Source organism: Muscardinus avellanarius, assembly GCF_963383645.1.
Source record: "Muscardinus avellanarius genome assembly, chromosome: 9".
Taxonomy (NCBI): domain Eukaryota; kingdom Metazoa; phylum Chordata; class Mammalia; order Rodentia; family Gliridae; genus Muscardinus; species Muscardinus avellanarius.
In genome coordinates, this window is record NC_137795.1 from 12,075,087 (window position 1) to 12,098,698 (window position 23,612).

The following is a 23,612-nucleotide window of genomic DNA, read 5'->3' on the forward strand; positions in this document are numbered from 1 at the left end:
TTTCTTTCTTTCTTTCTTTCTTTCTTTCTTTCTTTCTTTCTTTCTTTCTTTCTTTCTTTCTTTCTTTCTTTCTTTCTTCTTTCTGTGGTGCTGGGGATGGAACCCAGGGGCATTCTACCTATGAGCTACACCCCCAGCCCTGTTTTTCATTCTTTATTTTGAAACCGGGTCTCACTGAGTTGGAAAGGGCCTCACTAAGTAGCTGAGGCTGACCACGGACTGTGATCCTCCTGTCTCAGCCTCCCAAATGCTAGGATTACAGTCCTGTGCCACCATGCCCGGTTTGCTTTTTCTTTTTATTCTGTAGCATTTCCCCTCCCTATTCAGGTTCCTCATCCTTCATTGTTTTAAGTTAAATGCTCCCACGGTTCATCATCTCCTACCAACGGGCACTGATAGATTTTGTAGAGACTGGCCAAGTAGGTTCTGGCTTCTGTTTTTGTTAAATCCCCCTTCCTGCGAGGCAGTGAGCGTCCGTTGCTTCTCACCAGCAGGGGGCGCCAGCCGCTTTCCTCTTCCTACAGGTGGTGGTTGATGGCCGATTCCAGGATTGCCAGCAGGGTCCACCTCTCTCCTGACCCCCTCGCAGTTCACCCCATGGCTTCACAGCAGCTGCCTGTGAGCACTGCCAAGTTGTCATATTTCATTTGAGTTTGCAAAGTGGTGGTTTTAAATTCTATCATATCTGTCTTTATTAACTCATGATTGTGTGTGTGTGTGGGGGGGGTACTGGGGCTGAAACCCAGAGGCTTTCTACCTCCAGGCTACAGTCCCAGAACTATTTTATTTGGACACAGGGCCTTACTAATTTGCTGAGAGCCTTACTCAGTAGCTGAGGCTGGCTTCCAACCCATGCAGTCCTCCTGTCAGCCTCCCAAGTACTGGGAGTACAAGCGTGCGCCATCATGTCCAGCCTACCTCATGATTTTTTAAAAGAAAGTTTACTCAGCAGCTATTTTGATATCCTCAAAAATAATAAATTCTCATTCCTTTTAGTTACCTATCAGCTTTACAAATAATGAATCAGTGCTTCCCATTATGAACTTGTCGGTTGAAAAAAATGGATGCGTCCTGGTTTATTGCCATCTTTTTATCTTTGGTGCTTGAATTTTTCTTGTTTGCAAGTGGGGGCCTGTCCTGGCTGGCTTCTTTAGACATGACCTATTGGCTCTGATAAATGTCTTTTTTTGTGGTACTTGGAATTAAACCCAGGGGCATGATACGTTTGAGCTACCCCCCACCTCACTCATATGTGAAACGGGTCTCACTAAGTTGCAGAGAGCCTCACTACATTGCAGAGGCTGGCTGCAAACCTACAATCCTCCTGTCTCAGCCTCCCAAGCTGAGCAGTGTCTTTAGGGAAGTGACTCGAGGTTTCTAGGTACCACTCTGGGGGACTGGAGCAGGATGTAGTAAAAAATGGCAGTTAATGACAATCTGTTGATTACGAATTTTTTTTTGTACTGGGGATTAAACTTAGGGGCATACTATCTACAAGCTATATACCCACCCCTTTTTATTTTGAAACAGGGTCTTGCTAGGTTGCTAGTTGCTGAGGCTGACTGCAAACCTGTAATCCTCCTGTCCCAGCCTCCTAAGTGTGCTCCAGCGTGCCCAGTGATGTCCCTGTAAATCTTGAAAATACCTTAGCGACTCTGTGTGTGTTTTCAGCCTTGAAGGGAGAGGAGAGATGTTAGGTAAACTTAGGGCTAATCAGCCTCGTAGTACCAGTTTCTAACCAGGCGCTCCTTAAATGATTAACATGTCTACGTGCAGAGTTGAGCAGCAGCCTGAACCAAGGTGTAAGGTAGAAAGGAGACAGATGCAAACTGAAGGTAGAGAAGCCGGGGTGTCCTCCCACTCTAGGTACCCATCAGACCTCTGCAGGCCCAGGTGAAGAGCCAGAGCTTTGAACAAAAGCAGCCTCCAGCTCCCTGTTATGGTAACAGTCAGGTTTATTTCATTATGGTTTGGATTTTTAGGCATCCCTGTTTTTAATTTATTTTTTCCCCCCACGATACATAAAATATCTGCAAAAGGTCATCAGTTCTCCTCTTGAAACCTAAAGCCAAGATTGCAGTGAGGGCCGCCACCGGCCCCTCTCTCTCCCCCACCCAATTGTTAAACATTTGTGCTGGTTCACTTCGCCCCTCTCTCCTTCCATTCTGATCTCAGGACCAAATGCACGCGATTGGGAGATTGTTTCTGGAGCTTTTTCCTGATGACAGGGCGGGCTAACTCCTTCCAATTTTTTCTGAGTCTGGAGAGATCCCGGGGGCTGCGTCCCACTGGTCCCCATTGAATTGATGGACAGGTGTTCTCGGAGTCTGTAGGTTTCAGCTCCTCTGCCCGGCATGTCCCCCTCCGATGGTGGAAAGCAACTCCAAAACAAAGGCCTCCTCTCTGTCCCTTCACTCTTTAGCATTTGGTGGTTCAGCACCGTGCTGGCTCCGCGTGGGGTCAGTAAGAGCAGGTGGGAGAATGAACTGTGAGCGCTGGGGTTCGGTTAAGTGTGCGGCGTTGCGGTAGTCGTCCCCACTCTGCTACGTGGAAAGAGAGTTTTCTAAGATTTCTAGTTTCGCCTTTCTACTGACAACCAACCAATCTCTTGAAGTTAGTAGGACTTGGCCAGTTTGAGTTTTAAATGCAGTCACTTCGGGGCAAAAATTCAATTAATTCAGGCTCCAGTGCTTCTCAAGCATTGCATTTTGTGTGGGGACGTGTGAATGTTTTCCACAAGATGTTACTTATATTAACACTCGCATGAGTTTATTATTGTCTTTAAATACATTTCTGGGTGTTTAGAAATGTCTCAGTTGTGGGTTCTGATTGGGGAGTGTCAGCAGCGATACCCACCCACACACGTCTTCTGTGGGGGTGTTTGGTTATTTCGATATGTAAAGGAGTCCTGAAGTAGAGATGGTTTAGAACGGTCGCCCCGATGCTTTTCGTGAAATATAAACAGCAGCAGGCAGGATGATAGTCGCAGCTGACACCTACCGGAGCCGGGCAGAGTAAGAACAGTAATCGTTGACTCTTGGTCTTCGTGGTAACTCACCTGGCTTCTTAGCGGATCTCCTGCCCTCCAGAGGGGCTGCGCGTGCCCCCCTGCCTTGTTGGTCAGTGGGAGCAATGTGCAATTAAATCCCCCACAGAGGTTCTGGAAGTTTCAGGTTGAGCACACCTAATCCAAAACTCCAAAAGCCGAAAGTCTGCAAAACCCCAAACTTGAAACCTCATGCTGACACTCAGAGACTCTGGGATTCGGAAATATTTTTAATTTCAGACTTTCACCTGGGGGATGCTCAGCCCGTTTTAAAGTCCAGGCAAGCATCCCCAAATCCGAAGCATGTCTGGTCCCAATAATTTTGGCTAAAGGACATTCAGTCTAAGTTCTTCTTATCCCGGTATAAACGAAAGAGTGGACATTCACTACAGCCAGTGCTTTGTAGGGACAGAGAGGTTGAGAGCCGCAGGAATGGGTATGGCCTATTTTTCCAGGGGCATCTCCTGCCTTCCAAAAGTCCTGCCTGTGACCCTCTTTGTTGGCGGTCAGGCAGACACTATGTGGATTCAATGGGGTGGTGCAGATTCTACAGAGGGTGGGAAGGTTGGAGTCCTCAGGTGGAAAGAGGTCTGAGTAAGCATATTGAGGGCAGCAAGGTGCATCCGCCTGAGCCTGGTGCTGGCCATGGGAGGTGGCTCTGCCCTTCTGAGGCTATGCAGGGCTGTGGCCAGTTGTCCACATGCCTGGCGGTCACCTGCCTCTCGAGGTGACAGGAAGGCAGAGGTGCTGGGCCAGCTGCAGTGCTGTCACTGACCGTGTGCTTTGCCTCCCCTGAAGGAGAACCACTGTCGCCGCATTAAGATCCTGGGGGACTGCTACTACTGCGTGTCAGGCCTCACCCAGCCCAAGACTGACCACGCCCACTGCTGCGTGGAGATGGGACTGGACATGATCGACACCATCACGTGAGTGCCGCGGGGCCGGCACTCACGTGCCGGAGCAATGGTGGGGAGGCCAGGTCCAGCGGGCCCCGTCAAGATGGGGTGATGCCGGGGGATCCCTCTTAAGTTTGTCATGATGCATGTATCTACAGGAATACCATATGTTGCTAGGTAGGCCTGAGGCATGCAACAAGAAATGACCTTTATTTATTAGTTTATTTTTACCGTGGTGCTGGGGGTTGAACCCAGGGGCATTCCACCTCTGAGCTACACCATCAGCCCTATTTCTTTTTTCTTTTTTTTCTTTTCTTTTCTTTTCTTTTTTTTTTTTTTGTGGTACTGGGGATGGAGCCCAGGGACATTCTACCTCTGAGCTACAACTCCAGCCCTACTTTTTATTCTTTATTTTGAAACAGGGTTTCACTGAGTTGCAAAGGGCCTCACTAAGTAGCTGAGGCTGTCTGTGAACCTACGATCCTCCTGTTTCAGCCTCCCAACTACTGGGATTACAAGTGTTTGCCACCACGCCCAGCTAGAAATGGCCTTTGTAACTGGGCCAGGTAAGCCAATGGGAAAGGGAGGCCCTGTCCAGCTAAAGACAGAAGCGTGGACTTTTTCTTCCTCCTGTAGGTGACCCTGAGCAGCACATCGGCACTTACCACATTGAAAGCTTTAGGGGACCTGGGGATCCTGAACCTGTGTATTGCAGCTTGAGAGCTTGCATATTGTAGATGGCGAAGCTGAGGCCCAGCAGGCAGAGCCCGGAGCCAGAGCCGAGGCAGTTTGAATGCATGGGGCTTGAAATCAATTGTTCCATTCTCTCACCAGGCTGGGTTGGGGGGCTGGAGGCTGCAGCAGACAGGTGCTGTCACCATTTCTGGAAACTTCTGCATGGAGGATAGCAAACTGGCCTCTGTGGTGTCCATCGCTGCCTTTTTATTTTCTTCGGTTGTGTGCACAGCTGTAGCCGCTGTTTTGAATAATGGCCGAAGGCGTAAGCTCCGTCGATGTTTGTTGAACAAATGGACAAAAAGGACCCTCTCTGGCCTTTCATTCTTGAGCTGCAGTGTGGTCATGCTTAGGTTCTGCACTGCTGGAATTTGTTTACAGCAGGGGGCTGACAGGGATCCAGCACTGAAGGCCAAGGTCAGGGCTGCAGACAGCTAGAAACTGGCTTTTTCTCTGCAAAGGAAATACTTGAGATAAACAGGCGAACCCGAGCACATAAATAAGAAAGAAAAAGTAGAACAGATACATCCAAAGGGGCTGTGGAGATTCTGGTCCCTCAGAAAGGACGTTAGAGGTTCTGTTGGATTAGGCAAAGCCCACTTGGACGTCCCAGGAATCCCACGGCCAAGAGGAGCCGCAGCGAGAGCCGCCCTGGATGTGATTTCTTGAGAAGCGGCAGCTCAATTTGCTGCAGAGTGATGGGGTCAGCATTTGTGATATTGGAGGCAGAACCTGCTGGGAGCCCTGGAGACAGAGAGTGTTAGTAGAAGGCTGAGTAGTAAATGGGTGAGGCCGTGTGGACTTGATTGGAGCCAGCCATGGCGCTGTTCACGGGGATCTGTTTTTTTTTTTTTTTTTTTTTTTTTACTTTCTTTTTGCAGGTCTGGGGATGGAACCCAGAGCATTCTACCTCTGAGCTACACCCTCAGCCCTATATTTTACTCTTTATTTTGAAACAGGGTCTCACTGAGTTGCAGAGGGCCTCACTAAGTAGCTGAGGCTGGTTGCGAACTGCGATCCTCCTGTCTCAGCCTCCCAAATGCTGGGATTACAAGCGTGCGCCACCACATCATGGGATCTTAAAGGGTTGGTCCACAGAGATTGGAGAGGGCTGGAGACATGGGTGGATATGGGCCTCAGCATTCCCTAAGCTGTTTACCCTTTCATGACTGCAGAAGGATAAACACTAAAGGCACACCCAACACCGTGAGCAGGATTTTTTTGTCTGCCTTATCCCATGCATATTTTCTCTTGCAAACTTCAGAATGCCTTAACTTTAGGCTTTTGTTCTAGTGTCTCTTATTGGAGTTTGGCAAACATCTGAAAAAAAAAAAAGTTAAAATTTAAAAAATGACGCCCAGATGTAGAAAGCTGTTCTAGCCAGCCTGCCTGTTTGTTGCTGTTCTCCAAACACTTGATACAAAGAGCTGAGGAGGAAAGGCTTATTGGGCTCCTGGTTTCAGAGATCAGTCCACAGTTGGCCAGCTCCAGGGCAGACATCATGATGGCTTAGTGTGGAGGCAGAGGACAGCTTCACTCAGGGGCAGCTGGAGGCAGAGAGAGCCACAGGAACTTGTCCTTGGGGACAGATATTGTCCCCAAGGACACACCCCCAGACACCTACCTTTTATAGACATGCTCCACTTTACCCACCTAAGCTACCACCCAGTAAATCCACTCAAATTATGAATCCTTCTAATCTTTGTCCACTGATGAGATTAGTGCCCTGAATCAATTACCTCACCTCTGGATGTTGTTGCACTGGGGACATCCTTTCGAGGCATGAGCTTTGGAGGGGACGTTCCAGCTCCACAGTGTAATAAAAGCTAATCATGTATTAAAGATGTAACCTCGGTCTGAGCGCCAAGTGATTCATTTTGCAAATCTGTGGAATGCACACTTCAGAGGCTGCGGAAGCTGCGCGCACGCACACCAGAGCTTCTGGGACTCTGACTGAGGCTGAGTTCGCTGTCTTGCATTTTCCGCATAGAGGCCGGCAGGCACTGTTTTGGGGGTGGCTGTGGGTCTTTGGGGTGCTGTGGAGTTAGGGATGGGTGGATCCTTGGGTAGGCAAGTTGCTCCTGTTTGTAAGATGAGCTTGGCAAGGTGCGGGCTCAGTTTGGGTGGAGGCCAGAAGGCGGAGGAAGCATGCTGGGCATTGCTCCTTCAGCAGAGACCTGGGCCCGGCTGTGGAAGCAGAGGGGGTGGTCTGTTGGGTGAGGAAGAGGATGAGCCAGGCGCTGGCTTCTCAGGCGGGCTGGGGTCCCAGGTTATTGTTGACAAATGTGATGCTCCCACGTGGGTGGGGCTGCAGGATGGAGTGGCGCACCGGATCCAGGGCCGAGCCAGTCACTGCTTCCGCCCACTTGATAGTGATGGTGGCAGGCCGATCTCCCCAGAGCCTGCCCTGCAGCCTGCGCTGGTTGGTATTCTCACAATGATGGTGTTTTCGCAGGTGGTGGGTGCCCCCTTAGGCACAGGGATACATGGGGATAGAGTTTAAGTGATTTCCACACAAGGAAGCTGAGGCTTGGGGCTGGGCAGCATCGTGCCCACCGTTGGTCAGGCTGGGCGGGGACGCCCCAGGTGGTGAGCTCCCTCCACACCTGCTCAGTCTTCCACCACCTCCCTAGGACCTCATTCCTCATCCTTCTGGGCCAAGACTCTGAGATTTGAGGGACACCCTGGGTGGCAGCAGGGAGGAGGAGGCCGTGGAGGAGCCCATGGAGCTGTGTGCACCCAGTGAGGTGGCCGAGAGTGCTGCTGGGAGTCAGTAACATCAGAGCCTGGTTTCCTGGGTGCTCAGGGCTCACAGCGTGCGTAGACCGCAGCCGCCAGGGAGGCTGGTGCCCAGCCCCATGTCCTACGCTCTGTTGCAGGTCTGTGGCCGAGGCCACCGAGGTGGACCTGAACATGCGCGTGGGGTTGCACACTGGCAGGGTCCTCTGTGGTGTCCTGGGCCTGCGCAAGTGGCAGTATGATGTGTGGTCCAACGACGTGACCCTGGCCAATGTCATGGAGGCCGCAGGCCTGCCTGGGTAAGTTGGGGCCGAGGGGCACTTACTTGGGACCTGAGGGTCCCCGTGCATGTTCTAATCTGACCCTCAGCATCCAGAAGTGAGGGATGCCTGTCCTGGCCACAACTAGCACTGTGCATTCATGCGGTGCTGTGACCTGCCCAGTGCACTTCTGTCCCTCTGGGACCCAGAAGAGGCCCAGGACACATTTGCACAAAGCCGATGTTAGATAAGGAGGCCCTGGAAATGGGGACCCGCACCTGGGACATGCGGCATCCTCATGCCTTATTATTTCTTCTCAGCTTCTGTCTGTATAGTTTTATTTTCCCAAGTGTGTGCATGAAAAGTGCTGGGACTGAGAGTCCCCTCCCGACCCCTCTGTCTCATCCTCCTAGTCTCAGAAAGCAGCCACTGCTGCAAAGGCTGCTGCTGGCCGCGAGAGTCTGGGAGTTCCACTGCAGCCTGGGCTCCACCTTGGCCCCAGGGAGTTAATCTTGAGAGCAGGGCTGCCCCTTGCAGGGAGGTGGGGAGATGATTAAGAGCCGTCAAGAGTGGGGTTGGCAGGGACTGGCCTGTCGTGCCCGGGGCGTCGTCTTTTACACCCAAAACCTGAGTGTCCAGGCAGGTGAAGCTGAGGCCACCAGTTTTTGCTGGCTTCTGTTTTGTTGGGTTCGTGTTTCTGCTGAGGTGATGCTCCCAAGAGGGATTCTCCTGCCCTCACCCAAAGGCTTGCGTGGGGCCCGACACGCTGGGCCGCCACCCCATCTGTCCACCTCGCGTGGGCAGTGTGGCTGCCGGCCAGCCTGGACGTGTGTGGCTGATGGGCTCACCCTGGTGGTTTGAGAAGTGGCTCCTGTTCCTCCTCTCCCTTTCTCTCCCTCCTCTCCTCCTGCTTTTTCTTTTCTCCTCTTCCCTATAACATCCTCCTGACGTTTTTTCTCTCGGCTTCGGCTCCTCCCTTCTCACTCTGGCCTTCTGTCCTCCTGGCCTCAGCCTCTCCTGCTCTGCCCCCCGGGCATGCCCCCTTTCTCTCTCTGCTTGTCCGTCGGCCTGGGGCCTCTCTCTCCTCTCTCCCAGGTCACCTGTGCACGTGTGCATGGAGCTGCGCTCCTCGGGGAGCCGGCCCTGGGTGGGAAGCCCGTGTCGCAGCCCTTCTGCCACCGAGTGCCAGGTGCACAACTCCACGCGCATCTCAGGTCCTTTTCTCACAGAAAGGTTCATATCACAAAGACGACCCTCACCTGCTTGAACGGGGACTACGAGGTGGAGCCAGGCCACGGGCACGAGAGGAACAACTTCCTGAAAGCACATAACATCGAGACCTTCTTTATTGTGCCGTCTCATCGGAGAAAGGTGGGTACCGAGAGCCCCTCGTCGGGTCCTTAAATGGTCTGCCTGGGCAGAGCTTTACAGAATGACCACCCTCTCCTCCTCCCCCGTCTGGTTTCTTGTGCCATGCAAAGACAGGGAGCTGTGTCTCCATCCACACTGGGACCAGGGCTTTGTCTCCCGCCAGCAGAAGGGGGACCAGTCAGAGAGGACAGATGGGAATCCCCAGTTGAAACTCCTCTGGGCTGGGTTACTCTGTTTTCCCTCTCCTCCCTGGTCTTTACTACGTCTCCTGCAAAGTGGATGTGAGACCCCTGCAGGGTCAGGGATTGGGGCTCTGTGGAGTGAGGGGTGCTATGCACACACAGGGCTGCAGCCAGGTTATATGGGGTACTGGAGGTCACCCTGCCAGAGAAGGAGTGGGGCCATGATCCAGGGAGATGGAGGTGCTTCCAGAGCTCGGGTGCAGTGAGGGCTGAGGCAAGGGCTCCAGCCTCAGTTAAGGTACAGGCTTGGGTGAGGGCGCAGGGCGCAGGTGTGTTTCTATAAAGACACAATTTATGATATAATTAAAAGGAAATAAAGTGTGGCTTCAATGCCCAATTTCCCCCATAACTGAGCATCACCCTCTTAAGAGATGCCCCCCACTTGTGGAGTGCTGTCCAAGCTGGCTGTCCTCGGCCCGTGGTCCCGAGTGGCTTCCTTTGACCTGGACCATCTTCCACCTAGTGTTCTGGCCAGGTATGGCTCAGGAGTCCTTAGCACTCAGGGCCGTGGACGCTGAGTGACCCTGTTGGGTGGGAGAGGATGGGACCAGCCTGGGAGTGTTATCTTGCTACTCCTGCACCTCAGTCATCCCCCACAGGTCCTTGGGACCTGCCAGAGAAAGCTGTGTTCTAGAATTATGGGAGGGGAGGCAGCTCTAGGGTACCTGGGGCAGAGAAAGAGGAAGCCAGAGGATGAAGGAAGCCACCTGCAGCTGACCCGTGGGCTGATCCACAGGCTGGAACACTCAGGGGTGACGGTGATTATCTCTCCATCCCAGCGGGTGCCAGCGAAGGCTGAGACCTGAGAGCAGAAAGGTTCAGTTTCAGGACTTGCTGAATGCGCTGAGCCCCCTCACTTGCTCCGCCAGGATCCCCCAGCTCAGAGGCAGCCTGTGTGACCAGGAAAATGTCATTAACATCACCTGTTAATGACGGAGCCACCTTCTTAGCATCTGCTGCTCTGGGGCCCTTGCGTGCCTTGGGTTAGTATAGGGCTTTGACTTCTTGAGGGCCATCACTTTGTGAGGTCTCGGTGGGTGGGGCACGGGCAGAGCTTCCAGAGCCCCGCCCTCGGTGTGTCCAGCCATGACTCCTGTGCTCCCAAATGGGCTGGTGTTTTTCCTAGCAGCCATCCCGAGAGGCCCTGTGGGGCAGGGCTGGCCCCTGAGGGTAGCTGGGGCCACCTGGAGGAAGTGGGCAGTGTGGGGTGGGCTTCCTCAGTGGTCGGCCACCCGAAGTGGCTGGCCAAGGGCAAGGGGATGTGGAGGGCTATTGTTTAGGAAAGACTTAGAAGGTCCAGGCAGGCAGGAGTCGGGGCACAGAGGGCCTCAGGAAGGGAGTTGGGTGCTCCATGGGTGCTGCCCTCTAACCCTGGACTGGGTCCTGTTGATATAGTGCTGGGTACTGTGGTTTGAGAGCACACAAGCCACGTGGTCAGCACGGGGCAGGCTACTATCTGGACACATTTGAATTTTGAAAAGGGAAGAAAAAGGATGCTAAACAGCAGGGCTCTTTTTTTTTTTTTCTTCTTCGGTACTGGGGATGGAACCCAGGGACATTCTATATCTGAGCTATACCACCAGGCCTATTTTTTAACTTCTTTCCTTCCTTCTTCCCCCCCTCCCCCCTCCTTCCCTCCCTCCCTTCCTTCCTTCCTTCTTCCTTCTCCCCCTCCTTCCCTCCCTCCCTCCCTCCCTCTCTTTATTTTTGTGGTACTGGGGATGGAACCCAAGGGCTTTTCTACCTTGGGCTACACTACTAGACCTATTTTATATTTTTTAATTTGGAAACAGGGTCTCACTAAGTTGCTGAGAGCCTCACTAAGTAGCTGAGGCTGGCTTCGAACCTACATGATCTTGTCTCAGTACTGGGATTACAAGCTTGTGTCACCATGCCCAGCTTTATTTTTGAAACAGGGTCTCACTGAGTTGCAAAGGGCCTCACTAAGTAGCTGAGGCTGTCTGTGAATTGTGATCCTCCTGTCTCAACCTCCCAACTGCTGGGATTACCCCTGTAATAATTATCTCTCCACATCCGTCCCCTAAACACCCTCATCACTCCCCTGGAGTCCCTCCTCCTTTACCTGAAGTACCTTTCGTTACCCAATTTCTTTCTAGTATCCACATACAAGAGATAACACATGACGTTTGCTTTCTGACACTGCCTAATCTCGATGAGCCGAACATTCTCCAGTTCCACCCATCTTCTGACAAATGACATAATTTTATTCTTCTTTATAGTTGATTAGAATTCTACTGTGTATAGACTATCATGCCTGGTTTTAGAGGCCTTTTTTTGTGGGTGTTTTTGTTCACTGCAATGAGTCTTGCAGGTTTCTCCATGCCTGGCATGCAGTGGGCATTGAACAAACAGATCCAGTGCCCTGTGGTGCATGTTGCCATTGGGGTCATGTTTCTGGCCAGTCCGAGAGGCACACTGTGTCCCTACTGACAGCGTTTCTTTCTGCCCTATGTTTGAACAGATCTTCCCAGGCCTGATTCTCTCTGACATAAAACCGGCCAAGAGGATGAAGTTCAAGACTGTCTGCTACCTGCTGGTGCAGCTCATGCACTGCAGGAAGATGTTCAAGGCTGAGATCCCCTTCTCCAACGTCATGACCTGCGAGGACGATGACAAGGTAGGAGCAGCCAGGCCCTGAGTGGATGCGCACTACCATTCTCCCCGCGCAGTGGTCACATCACCACTATGTCCCTGTTTAGGGTTTCTTTTTATGGTTAAAGATTTATTTATTATGCTTTTATTGGTGCATTAAAGTCCCACATCACAATGTAAATCCTGTCGACAGTGACATGCACACAGCACTCGGTGTCCCCCCACGCCTCCCATCTCCCCTTTCCCAATACAGAGTCCTGAGGTTGACACTGGTGTGTTCACATGTGTACACATAGTCGATGGTGGGATTTTTTATTAATGAACTTCAGTCCTTCCTCCCCCTCTTCTCTTAGACCAGTTCCTTGGCTCCAGTGAGGTGTCTCCTCCATTATCAGGAATCCACTTCATTAGCAACCAGTGAGATGCAAATGAGATTCCATCTAACCCCAACCAGAATGGCAATCATCAACAAACAACAAATGCTGGTGGGGATGTGAGGAAATAGGAACTCTTCTCTACCGCTGGTTGGGATTGCAAACTAGTTCAGCTACTATGGGGGATTCCTTAGGAATCTGGGGATGGAGCCGCCTTATGGTCTAGTTACACCACTCCTGGGTATCTCTCCAAATGAGGGCCGAATCAGAGAACCACAGTAGTATATGCACAATCATGTTCAGAGCCACAGTTCACAATAGCCAAATGATGGAGCCAGCCTCAGTGTCCATCAACAGATGAATGGATCACAAAGTTATGGGAAATTCACACAGTGGAACTCTACTCAGCAATAAAGAAGAACAAAATCATGTCATTTGCAAGAAAGTGGAAGGAACCTGGAGAACATTGTGTCAAGTGAGATCAGCCAGTTACAGGCAGTGAAGGGCCGTATGTTTTCTCTTAACACGTTTAGGATCTTGTAAGTGCTGTCCAAAGCCAACCTACTTTTTCTTCTCTGCACACATTTTTATATTACCATATACATTTTTGCTCCTCTGTAATCTGTATTTACTCATGTTCATTCTCCACATGCCGTCTGGGCCACTGAGGATGATAGCTCTTCAGGTCTGATGTCCTGGCCTCGGGAGCACAGGCCTGCTGTCCCCTGTGGCTAGCCCCTGCCCCCTCTGGGGCTTCTCGACCTGGCTTCCTTCCATGGTCAACCTCTTGTCTCTCACCCCACGCTCCTCTCTCTTGGTTCACCTTCTCCTTTTGATGAATCATGGGCTCCAGCAACTAAGTATAGAAGGGTCACAGGAGGCAGTGCCAGGTGTCTTGCATGTATAAAGGGTCTTTAAGACTCTCTACAGTGGAGAGCTTTGCAGCTGGCTTCTGTGGCCTGGCCTCAGATTCTAGGTTGGCGTTAGTCTGCTCAGGTAGCCACACCCAAATACCATAGCCTGGAGGAGACTTCAGCTATAGACGTCCATTCCCGTGAAGGTCAGAAGTCCAAGGTGTAGCTCAGCTCAGCTGTCTCTTCTGGGCCTCTCTCCTTGGTCTGTAGACACATCCTTGTGGGGCAGAGAGCAAGGGTTCTGGGTCTGCTCCTCCTAAGCCACGCCACCAGCTAAGTCTCCACTGCTTCATACCATCATGCCGGAGGTTAGAATTCAACACATAGATTTGAACAGGAGGCGCGGACATTCAGTCCATGGCACTTGGCCGCGGTCTTTCTTCCTCCGACAGTCTGCTCCGCTCTTTTCTGGCTTCCTGGTTCCTGCTGAGAGGCTCAGAGCTAGCCCGGTCCTCCACATGACTCTTCTGTGCTTTCTGGCTCTCAGGAAGCTTGTGGGTTGCAGAGCCTGTGGGATCCTTTCTCCGTACCTGGTGTTCTAAGGCTGCGCCACGACGTGCCATGACCGAGGCTTTTTAAAAAATGCATTTGGATGAGCATTCCACAGACGCAGAGAACTCACCTCTGGAGACGTGCAGGGAGTTCTCTGTTGGTTATTTATTTTCCTCCATTCTTTCTGTTCTTTTTCCTGAAGCTCCTATTATTTGGGTATTGGACCTTCTGAACTGGTCTAATTCTTCTTTATCCCTCTCTTCACTTCCTCAATTTTATAGAAAATTTCTTTACCATCCAGTACTTCTATGGAGTTTTTGATTAAATTTTCTAGAAAAATTCTTTAATGTTATCATCCAATATGTCTACTGAATTTTTCATTTCCTCAGTCACATTTAAAAAAATTTTCCATAAACTCTTATTGGTTTTTCAAATAGTCCTTTTTATGAAATTCTATGTCAGGGTTATATTCTTTTCCCCCATTTGTCTCACCGAGAGTGTTTTTTTTTTTTTTTTTTTTTTTTTTGGTGGTACTAGGGGTGGAACCCAGAGGCTTTCTACCTCCGGGCTATACTCCCAGACCCATTTTATATTTTATTTGGAAACAGGGTCTCACTAAGTTGCTGAGAGCCTCACTAAGTAGCTGAGGCTGGCTTCGAACCTGCATGATCCTCCTTCTGTCTCAGCCTCCCAAGCGCGGGGATTACAAGCGTGTGCCACCACGCCCGGCTCGAGAGTTTTAATCTATATCTATTATCTTGTCCCAGAAACACCTCTGTTTCCCCTGAGCTGCTTTCCCCTCTGTTTTCCTGTTGTTATTGAGAATTCCATCTTCCATAGATGTCTAAAGCCCTTACGGTTTTGTTCATGATTCAGATTGGGGATTACAGAGCTGACTAGAAGTCCATCACAGGGAGAAGGGCTCTCGTCTTTGGGCTTCCTTGTGGGTGCCAGCACTTTCCATATCTCTTCTTGAATGGGTCAGGGTCACTTGGGATTCTTCCAATCTTTTGGGATTGTGAGAGTCTCTCAACCACGTGCATCTGTAACTCTGGGGAGGGGACCCTGATTCTCCCCACCCCCGGGGAGGACCTCACAGGTGCTCTTGGGGGTCAGCAGGGCCATGCCCAGGAGCGTGGAGTGGACCCAGGGCTCTCACACCACCTCATTGACCGCGTTTGATCAACACAGCATGGTCACCCGTGCCTGAGCTTGAGCTTGCAAGACCCCCAGGGTCTGCTTCATCGCCACCCGGTCCTTGTTCTCCCAGCTCTGTGTTTTTCCTGTCTTTATGGGTTTAATACTTTTTATAGAAACTTCTTGCTATGATTTTGGGGTTTCTAAGGGAGAAGCAAGATTCTTCTGCCTCTTGTTTCTGGTGGGTCATTATTGCAAGGTCTCATTTTGCTAGAGCTTTATCTGAGAATCCTGTAAGAACTCTTGTCATGATGTGTCTGGTTCTGGGGTGGGGGTGACTTACAAAATGTCCTTTCTCTCTTGGACCTAATGTTCTCAGGTGCTACTCATGTGGGAATGTGGGAGTCTACACAGCACGGGTGGGCTCTGTCAGCCAGCAATTAGGCGGCGGCAATGTTTCACAAAGGTTGTGTCTGGGGCTTTTATAAGGAAATCGTCCTAAAGCACCTGTTAGAGTGCAGGCAAGGCTGGCTTTATTCAAGACCTTTGCAGTAGGTTCAGGGGCCAGGCCAAGGGTCTTAGAATAGGGAGAGAGAGACTGGGCTCAAGTTTGAATTCAACGTGGGCAAATGGGGATTTCTAGCTAAGGATCAGCTACTTAGTGAGGCCCTTTGCAACTCAGTGACACCCTGTTTCAAAAATAAAGACTAAAAAAAAAAAAAAAATAGGGCTGGGGGTATAGCTTGGAGGTAGAATATCCCTGGGTTCCATCCCCAGTACTACACACACACACACACACACACACACACACACACACACACACACTAAATAAATAAATAAATAAATAAAAATAAATAATAAAAGATAAAAGTAAACGACTAAGAGGAAACATCAGGGGTCAGGGATTCCACTGAATCAGCCTGAAGAGATCCTTGCTGCAGGTGTGCCAGGTTGACCAGACATCACCCAGAGTGCGTGGAGGAGGCAGAGCCGGTCTGACACTGAGGGTGATTAGGTACCGGGAGGGGCTGCTAAACTGACATAGCAGGGTTCTTTGCTGAAACTGGACTTTGTGAGGAGGCTTCTGGGGCTGAGTCTTGGTCAGTCCTCATGAGTTCTGGCCAGTGCCCACACAGTCTGCTGTCTCAGGTAGATTGAGGCCACCCCTTGGGGCAGCCTGGGCTTCCTCCTGGAGGAGGGGTTAGTGGCTTACCTGCAGCAGGGTGGCCTTGCTTACAGCTTCAGGTCAATCCTGCAGGCGTAAGCTCCTATAATCAGCCCCTTCCCCCAGTGCATTTGCACCTGTTCTCTTTGTTCTCAGGGTGGAAAGCTTCCAGGCATGGGCATGGGCCTCACCTCACCAGGGCTCGCTGGAAGAGGGGACTTTATTACCAGACAGCATCATGCCCGTGGGTGCTGGGGACATCCTTTCTTACAGATGTCTTAGCACAGGACAAGGAAAGCCTGGGGTGTTTCTTTGTGGTGCAGTGGCTGGGTTAATGGAGTATATGTTTTAGTTCTGGAGTATCTGTGGCCAAATAGTGCTCTCCCAAGGGCCTGCCCTGTTCACCCGCTCGCAGGGGGAGAGTCCCGGCTTCCCCCACAGCCTAGCGCTGCTCTCAGCACAGTTGAAAATATCACTAGAATGTTCCGCCTGCATCTTTTCTGCTGTGTTTCTGATCCACCGAGCATCTTGTCCGCCTCCTCTCTTGGGCTTTCCATTGAAATGCGGCTCGGGGGTCGGGTGTGGCGGCGCACACGTGTAATCCTAGTACTCAGAGGCTGAGACAGGAGGATCGCAGGTTGGCGCCCCTTGGCAACTTAGTGAGATCCTGTCTCAAAAATAAAAAATAAAAAATAAAAAATAGGGCTGGGAGTGTAGCTTGGAGGTAGAATGCCCCTGGATTCAATCCATAGTACTGAAAAAAAAAAAAAAAAGATAAGGAAAGAAAGAGAAAAAGAGGAAAGAAAGAAAAAGAAAGAAAGAAGGCTAGGGACTGTTTTTGTAAGTATGATCTCCATACATTTGAATTTATTGAAGATAAAGTTTAGACTTGTTTGGGCCACACTAATTGCAGCTGATTGCAATAACATTACCTAATTCTCTTGAGTGTTTTTGTTCTATGGAGGTATGCGTAATAAATAGTGATAATCCACAGGGGAGGGGAGGGGAGGGGAGGGAGCAGGAGGAAGCTCGCAAGCGCTGGTGCACGTATGTCCCTCTCAGGCTGAGCAGCAAATGATGATGTGAGACTACAATGTACCAGTAAGAATCTATTAAAAATAAATACATCACAGAGAACAGCGGCCATCTTGCTTCCTCTTTGCCATCCACTACTGTGACGATTATGAGGGTGGGCCTGCTTTTTCCTTCTGACTTTAATAGTTGAAATAGAGTTTTACCACTGATCGTGCCTTTGGGTTGGGGTCACAGCACATGCCCGAGTATTTCGAGGAAGTAGGCTGTGTGAGCTGACTTTAGCATTTTATAATGGATTACTGAGGGAATACTTTTGAGTGCGTGTTGAGATGATCTGGCTGGAAGTTTCAACCTCTGACTGTTCATAAGGTAAATGATACTCCAGATCACCCCGTGCCCTCAGTCTTCCAGGGTCCAGCAAGGGCGCCATCTTGCTCCTGCTGCCTGGGGGCGGAAGTGCAGAGGCGCATGTTCATCCTCTGCGATACCCGTGTTGGCAGATCTGAAGGCTCAGATTCCCCATTTGGCTGCCAGTGACAGCCCGGGCCAGGGCTCATTCGTGTCTTGACTCCATGGCTGTTCATCTTCCTCTGGCTCTGCCTCGGTGGAGGCTTGTTCATCACAGCCTCACGTGGAGGGACATGGGGGCTCCCGTGTGGCCTTTGCGGGCTGGGTTGGGGCGGGCACATGTGTTTTCACGGTCTCGGCTAGAATAGGGTGGTTATTGTCTAAAAGTTTTTGCTTTTTCTAGGTTGCACATTCTTGGTCCTTTGGTCAGAGAGAGTAGGCTTCTCTAGAGCTGTTGCCAATTTTGCTTACACCCATTGGTATTTCTAGCTCATGGGTTTCTTGGTCTGGATAAATAAGATAGAAAGAAATCCCAGGAGGACCTTGGCTTGCCATACACGGTTATTCTTTGAGTCCCACAGTCCTTAAAGGGCCCGTCTTTCCACCTTTCAGTCTCACGTTTACTTTTTCTGGGTCGTCAGTGTTTCGACCATTTGGCTAGAATGAAAAGGAGAAGTGTGCCTACTCCTTCTTTCCTGGAACCACATGAACAGCCTCTTTCAATGTTCTTCTTTTCTCCTGGAATGTGCTCAATACCGGAGGCTTGCGAAGCCTGCTAATGAGATTGAGCAGGTGGTTTCGAGTCGACCCGTTTCCTCTGGCAAGCCGGTGCATCCCGTGCCATCAGGTGATGAACGGGAGTGCAGAGGAGCAGCTCACGCCCTGTTCCACAGCCTGGTCCCCAGGGAGATTGGCGAGGCCCTGTCCTTGGGACTCGGGCATGCAGGTGCCTGCTGTGCTCTGAGGACCGTCCACTGCACACACAACGAACCTCATAGCCAGTGCTGTTGCACAGGTGCCCCGTGGCCCCCAGTACAGTTGTGGGAACCCCAAAACTGAGTGCTGTGATCCACCCCCTTGCTGTCTCAGGCCACAACTGGGTCTCAGATGCTCAAATTGAGCCCAGCCCACAGAGGCTGAGGTTACTGGCTGGGCGCGAGCAGGAGCGCCTTTCTCCAAAAAGTGGAAAATTAGATGCTCTGTCTTTGTTTCCATGACCGCTGAAGCGGAGGGCATTGAGAACAGCCTCAGAGAAGCTGAGGAACCGCTCGTCTTTCTCGACCAATGTGGTCTACACCACACCGGGCACGCGTGTCAACAGGTACCTCAGCCGCCTCTTGGAAGCCCGCCAGACGGAGCTGGAGATGGCGGACCTGAACTTCTTCACTCTGAAGTACAAGCACGCCGAGCGGGAGCAGAAGGTGAGCGGCCTTGCGTTTGATCTCGCTTGGTGTCGTGGGTCTAGGCCCTGCGTGGGTCAGAAGCTCGCGTCCCTAGCCAGGCGCTCAGTGTCCCCCTCTCTCTCCCTCGCAGTACCACCAGCTTCAGGATGAGTATTTCACCAGCGCCGTCGTCCTCGCCCTCATCATGGCTGCCTTATTTGGCCTTGTCTACCTTCTGATAATCCCACAGTAAGTGTTCTTCCTGTTCTGACTAGTGGTATGGGGAGGCGATCAGGAGTTCAAGGTCCCGGAGGTGGACCACGGTGTGTCCTGTTTAAGCTCAGTTCTACCTTCCAGTTCCTTTTCCACTGTGCACTGTTGGGAGCACATTGGCCACCCAGTAATTCTCCCTTTACTCTCAAGTCAGCAGTTTAGCAGCTTTGATGGCCCACAGCTTGGGGCTGGTCACTGTTGGTTTTTAATTTTTAGCTTGCTGAATTCTAATCAGCTGGGCATGGTGGCACATGCCAGTAATCCCAGTACTTTGTAGGCTGAGACATGAGGACCTCAGGTCTGAGGACAGCCTCAGCAACTTAGCGAGACTTTCAGTGACTTAGCAAGACCCTGTTTCAAAATAAAAAGTAAAAAAGGCCTGGGGTGCAGTTTGGAGATAGAATGCCACAGGGTTCAATTCCATTATCCCCTTCTCCGCAAATAAAAGAATTTGATAAATTCTAAGAGACCAATATAGTTTCAGCTTCTCTCTCTCTGTGATCATTGCCTTAACAGTGTCTTTTGAGGGGGGACCAGAGTCCTGAATAGCCTCACCGATTCCTGGTTCCGTACCATTTTCAGAAACAGTAAAATGAGAAAAAGTGGACTCCAAAAAGGGAGAAAAGCACAGTGGTTTTAGTAATATTTGATCATCGTACGAGTCAATGTGAGCTTGGCAGCTTTTGTTTTTTTGGCAAAGAAAACACCAGGAAGTCTCACTTGTTACTCTCTTTCAGACATACCTGTTTTCTCATAAAACCTATGGATGGGGAGTAATATCTCCTTTGAGTTTCTAGAAAGCACACAGAAGTGCCCCAACCTGCTAAGGACGCTGCATTTGTGGGGTACACACAGAGATCCGCCCGAGTGCCCTATTTGGGGACCTGCTTTTTCTAGAAATGTCCTTCCCAGACAACAGCCAGTTGGAGGACAGCCTAGCAGTTTTTCTAGGCAGTTCCTACAATTCTGTGCAGAGGGAAGAGCTTCCAGGAAGTTGTGTGATCCTCAGCCTAGGCTGGATCTTGGGGTTGAGTAGGTACAAGTGCAGAAGGGACTCGGAAAAGACCCCCTCACTCGCAAGCCCCAGATGCCTACCCCAGAAGAGAGCCAGATGTGCAAGTCCCCAGGGACCCAAGGGCAGGCGGCAGGATCCCTGCCACTGCCTCCTCCCCAGGGATTCGGGGACATGGAGGAGCGGAGGCAGGGCTGATTTTCAGGCATCTCCTGGATCCGCCTGTCCTGTCCCCTGCCCAGCAGTGATGTGTGCCCTCTGTCCCCAGGAGTGTGGCTGTCCTGCTCCTTCTGGTGTTCTGTATCTGCTTCCTGGTGGCCTGTGTCCTCTACCTACACATCACCCGGGTCCAGGTATGTAAGTGGTCTGCATCCTGTACCTGCACACCACCTGGTCCAGGTACTCGAGGGTCCAGGCCCGGTGGGATGGTGGAGGAACCGGAGGGCATTTTCCCATGTGTGGAACGCTCGTAAGCCCAGCCCTGCGCCAGCACTGTGTACGGGCAGGAGCTGCCAGTGGCACAGTGGGTGGCTGAAGGATACCGATGAAATAAAGAAACACAAATAAAATCCTGCCGTCCCGGATGGAGAGCCCGGGGAGGGATGCGAGGGTGGGCAGGGCGTGTCAGGTGTGCTGTCCAGGCCCTGACACTCTATTCTGCTCCCCGGGCTTTGGGCGCAGAGGCCTGAGCAGTGCAGCCAGGGTCATCTGCTGTGCGTCAGAGGCACTTCTCTCTCTCTATTCCTCCTGCTCCTGAATTCCTCGCCACATCCTCAGCCTTCGTTCCCAGATGCTCTCACTTGCCACTGCTGGCAGACCCAGTGTTATTTTTGTGTCATTGTCGAAAACAGTGACTTGTTGAAAATATTAAATGAAGGTTTATCAAGGTGCTTTGTCTTCATTAGGAGGGACCAACCCCTCCACTCTTTCTAGACTAGAAAGATGCTAGTTACTAAAACCACACTTGCCGGGCTTGGCGGAGCATGCTTGTAATCCCACCATTGGGGAGGCTGAGATGGGAGGATCGCAGTTGACGGATAGCCTCAGCTACTTAGGCCCTTTGCAACTCAGTGAGACCCTGTTTCAAAACAAAGAATAAAAAAAATAGGGCTGGGGGTGTAGCTTGGAGGTAGAATGCCCCTGGGTTCCATCCTCAGTACTGCAAAGAAAACCAAACCAAACAAAAAACAAACCAAAACACACTCGCAGCTCTCTGAGTGACATTTGGTTTGAAGTTTCCCCCTTCAAGTAAGTCTTCATCATCGAAGGTCAAGGGAAAGCAGGACAGATGAAAGATCATTTTCAAAGTCTATTACTTTGTCTGCAGTGGCGGCAACCAGTGCGCCCACCTGAGGGTGTGGAATTGGCTCAAGATGTGCAGGAAGGGTGGAAAGAACCCTGCTAGGGACAGAACAACATCCACGATGTACCGGAGTAACACAGCAGCCCCAAAGCTCCCAGCATCTTGCCCGGGGAATACAGATTCTCAGGGGGGGGGGTGATTCACAACACCCCTGTAACTTCATGAGACCTTCCCAAGCATGGGCGAGACACATCCGCCCCCGGGCAGATGAGGGACACAGGGCTCAGGCAGTTAAGTGACTTCCTCATGTTACCCAGAAGCAAAATCTACACCTGGCCTCTTATTCATAAAAACAGTATTCAAACCTAAACACTGTGTGGCTCCATAAGACATGTGTCCTGTGAGCTTGGGCTGTGACTCTGCCTGCAGCCAAGCCCTTTGTTGATAAGGCAGATGACCTGCGGCCGAGAACTTTGGCTGAGTAACTCTTGGGTGATGACACAGAGAATCAACTGCCTAGTGGGATAGCCACGTGGTGCTTCTTACAGAGATGTTTTGTTCTCTCAGTGGACTTTGCCCCGGGCTCCATTAGCTCTGTTCTTTCTGGATACACACATCTCCCTCTACCCCCCCCCCGCCCCCCCCCGCCCCATGGGCGTGGAGTGTTTTTCTAAGTAGGTGTTCATGGAGTGCCAGGTGGGTGTGTCTGCAGGGCCTGGCTTCATCAAAGCTGGCATCAGTGGCCCATGCACCTGCGGGCACAAAGTGGAGAGTGGCCTGAGCTCAGTGGGGGCAGGAGGTGGGGCCTGACTCGCAGTGAGCTCATGCTGGGTGGGGCTTCCTTGAACAGGCACTTACTCCAAGAGTCCAAGATGGGGGCCTCTGGGGCCATGACAGATGCCCGTGCAAAACACCCAGCTGTGGGGACAGACAGATGGCAGGACAGAGGCGGGGAGGCAGGTCCATCTGGAGGAAGCTGGCTTGGCTATGGGAGGGACATGAGCTACTCAGGCAGGATTCGGCCCAGTTTCCAGAATACACCGAGTGAGAGGCACATGGCAAAAGCACAGAAACACCCACTTCCTGAGACCAAGGGTGTCCAGAGCCAGGTGTCCATGGGGCCTTCACCCACCTGCGCTGGTCCTTGTAATCAGTATCTGATTCCTGGACAAATATTTAAATTTGACGTAATGTCCTCCAGGCTGATTCTTGTTGGTGCAATCGGCAGGATTTCCTTCTTTTATAAGGCTGACTAGTATTCCGCTGTGTATATGTGTCATGTCTTTACCCATCTCTCCACCTAGGCTGGATCCGTATTCTGCCTGTTGTGCCTAGTACTGTAGTGGTCATGGGGGGTAGGCATCTCTTCATCATACTGATTTTTTTTTTTATCTTGGATTAGTCAACTTTTTTATGCCTGTGACTAAAGTACTTGACAGGAACAACTTAGGGAAAGAAAAGTTTATTTGGCTCACAGTTTCGGAGATTCAGTCTATAGTCAGCTGGTTACCAGGCAGAAACATCATGGTGGTGAAGCAAGACAGAGGAAGCTGCTTGGGGAAGCAGCTAGGGAGGAGAGAAAGAAGAGAGAGGAGAGGGAGGAGAGAGAGGAGAGGGAGGAGAGAGAGGAGAGGGAGGAGAGAGAGGAGAGGGAAGAGAGGGCGGAGAGAGAGGAGAAGGAGGAGAGAGAGGAGAGGGAGAGGGAAGGAGGGATGGAGGGATGGGGAGAAAGAGAGAAAGAGAAAGAGAGAGAGAGAGAGAGAGAGAGAGAGAGAGAGAGAGAGAAAGAAAGAGAGAGAACGGAGGGAGAAAGGTACACTTCCCAAGGCCATGCCCTGGTCACCTTCCCCTCTGGCCACACCCTACCTGCCTTCATTTACTGTGTAGTAAATCCATTCAAATCATTAATCCACCAGTGGAGGTTCAATTACTGATGAGGTTGCAGCCTCAATTCCATTGTTGCACCGCTGAGCACTTTCGCATTGCTAACACACGAGCTCTTTTTTCGAGGGACACTCCGTCTCCAAACCACAGCTGATCAATACCCAGTAATAGGACTGCTGGATTTTATGGTAATTCTTTTTTAATTATTTTTGAAGAGCCTCCATACTGTTTTCTATAATGGTTGCACTGATTTGCATTTCAGCCAACATCCTAGAAGCACGCCCTTGTTTGTCCCCATCTTGTCCACACTCGCCATCTTTCATCTCTTTGATGATAGCCATGCTAAGTGGAACAAGGAGATGTCTTACTGTGGTTTTAATTTGTAGCTCTC

At 51.0% G+C, this 23,612-nt stretch overlaps 1 protein-coding gene across 1 annotated transcript in view; it reads left to right on the plus strand.

Annotated features, from left to right (window-relative positions):
- ADCY1 (adenylate cyclase 1) overlaps window positions 1–23,612 on the plus strand; it is a gene marked incomplete at both ends in the record, with an annotated part of 84,017 nt that overhangs the window by 37,324 nt on the left and 23,081 nt on the right. The window contains 7 exons of the mRNA XM_080701535.1: window positions 3,845–3,972; window positions 7,557–7,715; window positions 8,906–9,047; window positions 11,772–11,927; window positions 18,594–18,788; window positions 18,901–18,998; window positions 20,303–20,387. Coding sequence (XP_080557661.1) covers window positions 3,845–3,972; window positions 7,557–7,715; window positions 8,906–9,047; window positions 11,772–11,927; window positions 18,594–18,788; window positions 18,901–18,998; window positions 20,303–20,387 — 963 coding nt within the window. The remainder of the gene's footprint in view (window positions 1–3,844; window positions 3,973–7,556; window positions 7,716–8,905; window positions 9,048–11,771; window positions 11,928–18,593; window positions 18,789–18,900; window positions 18,999–20,302; window positions 20,388–23,612) is intronic.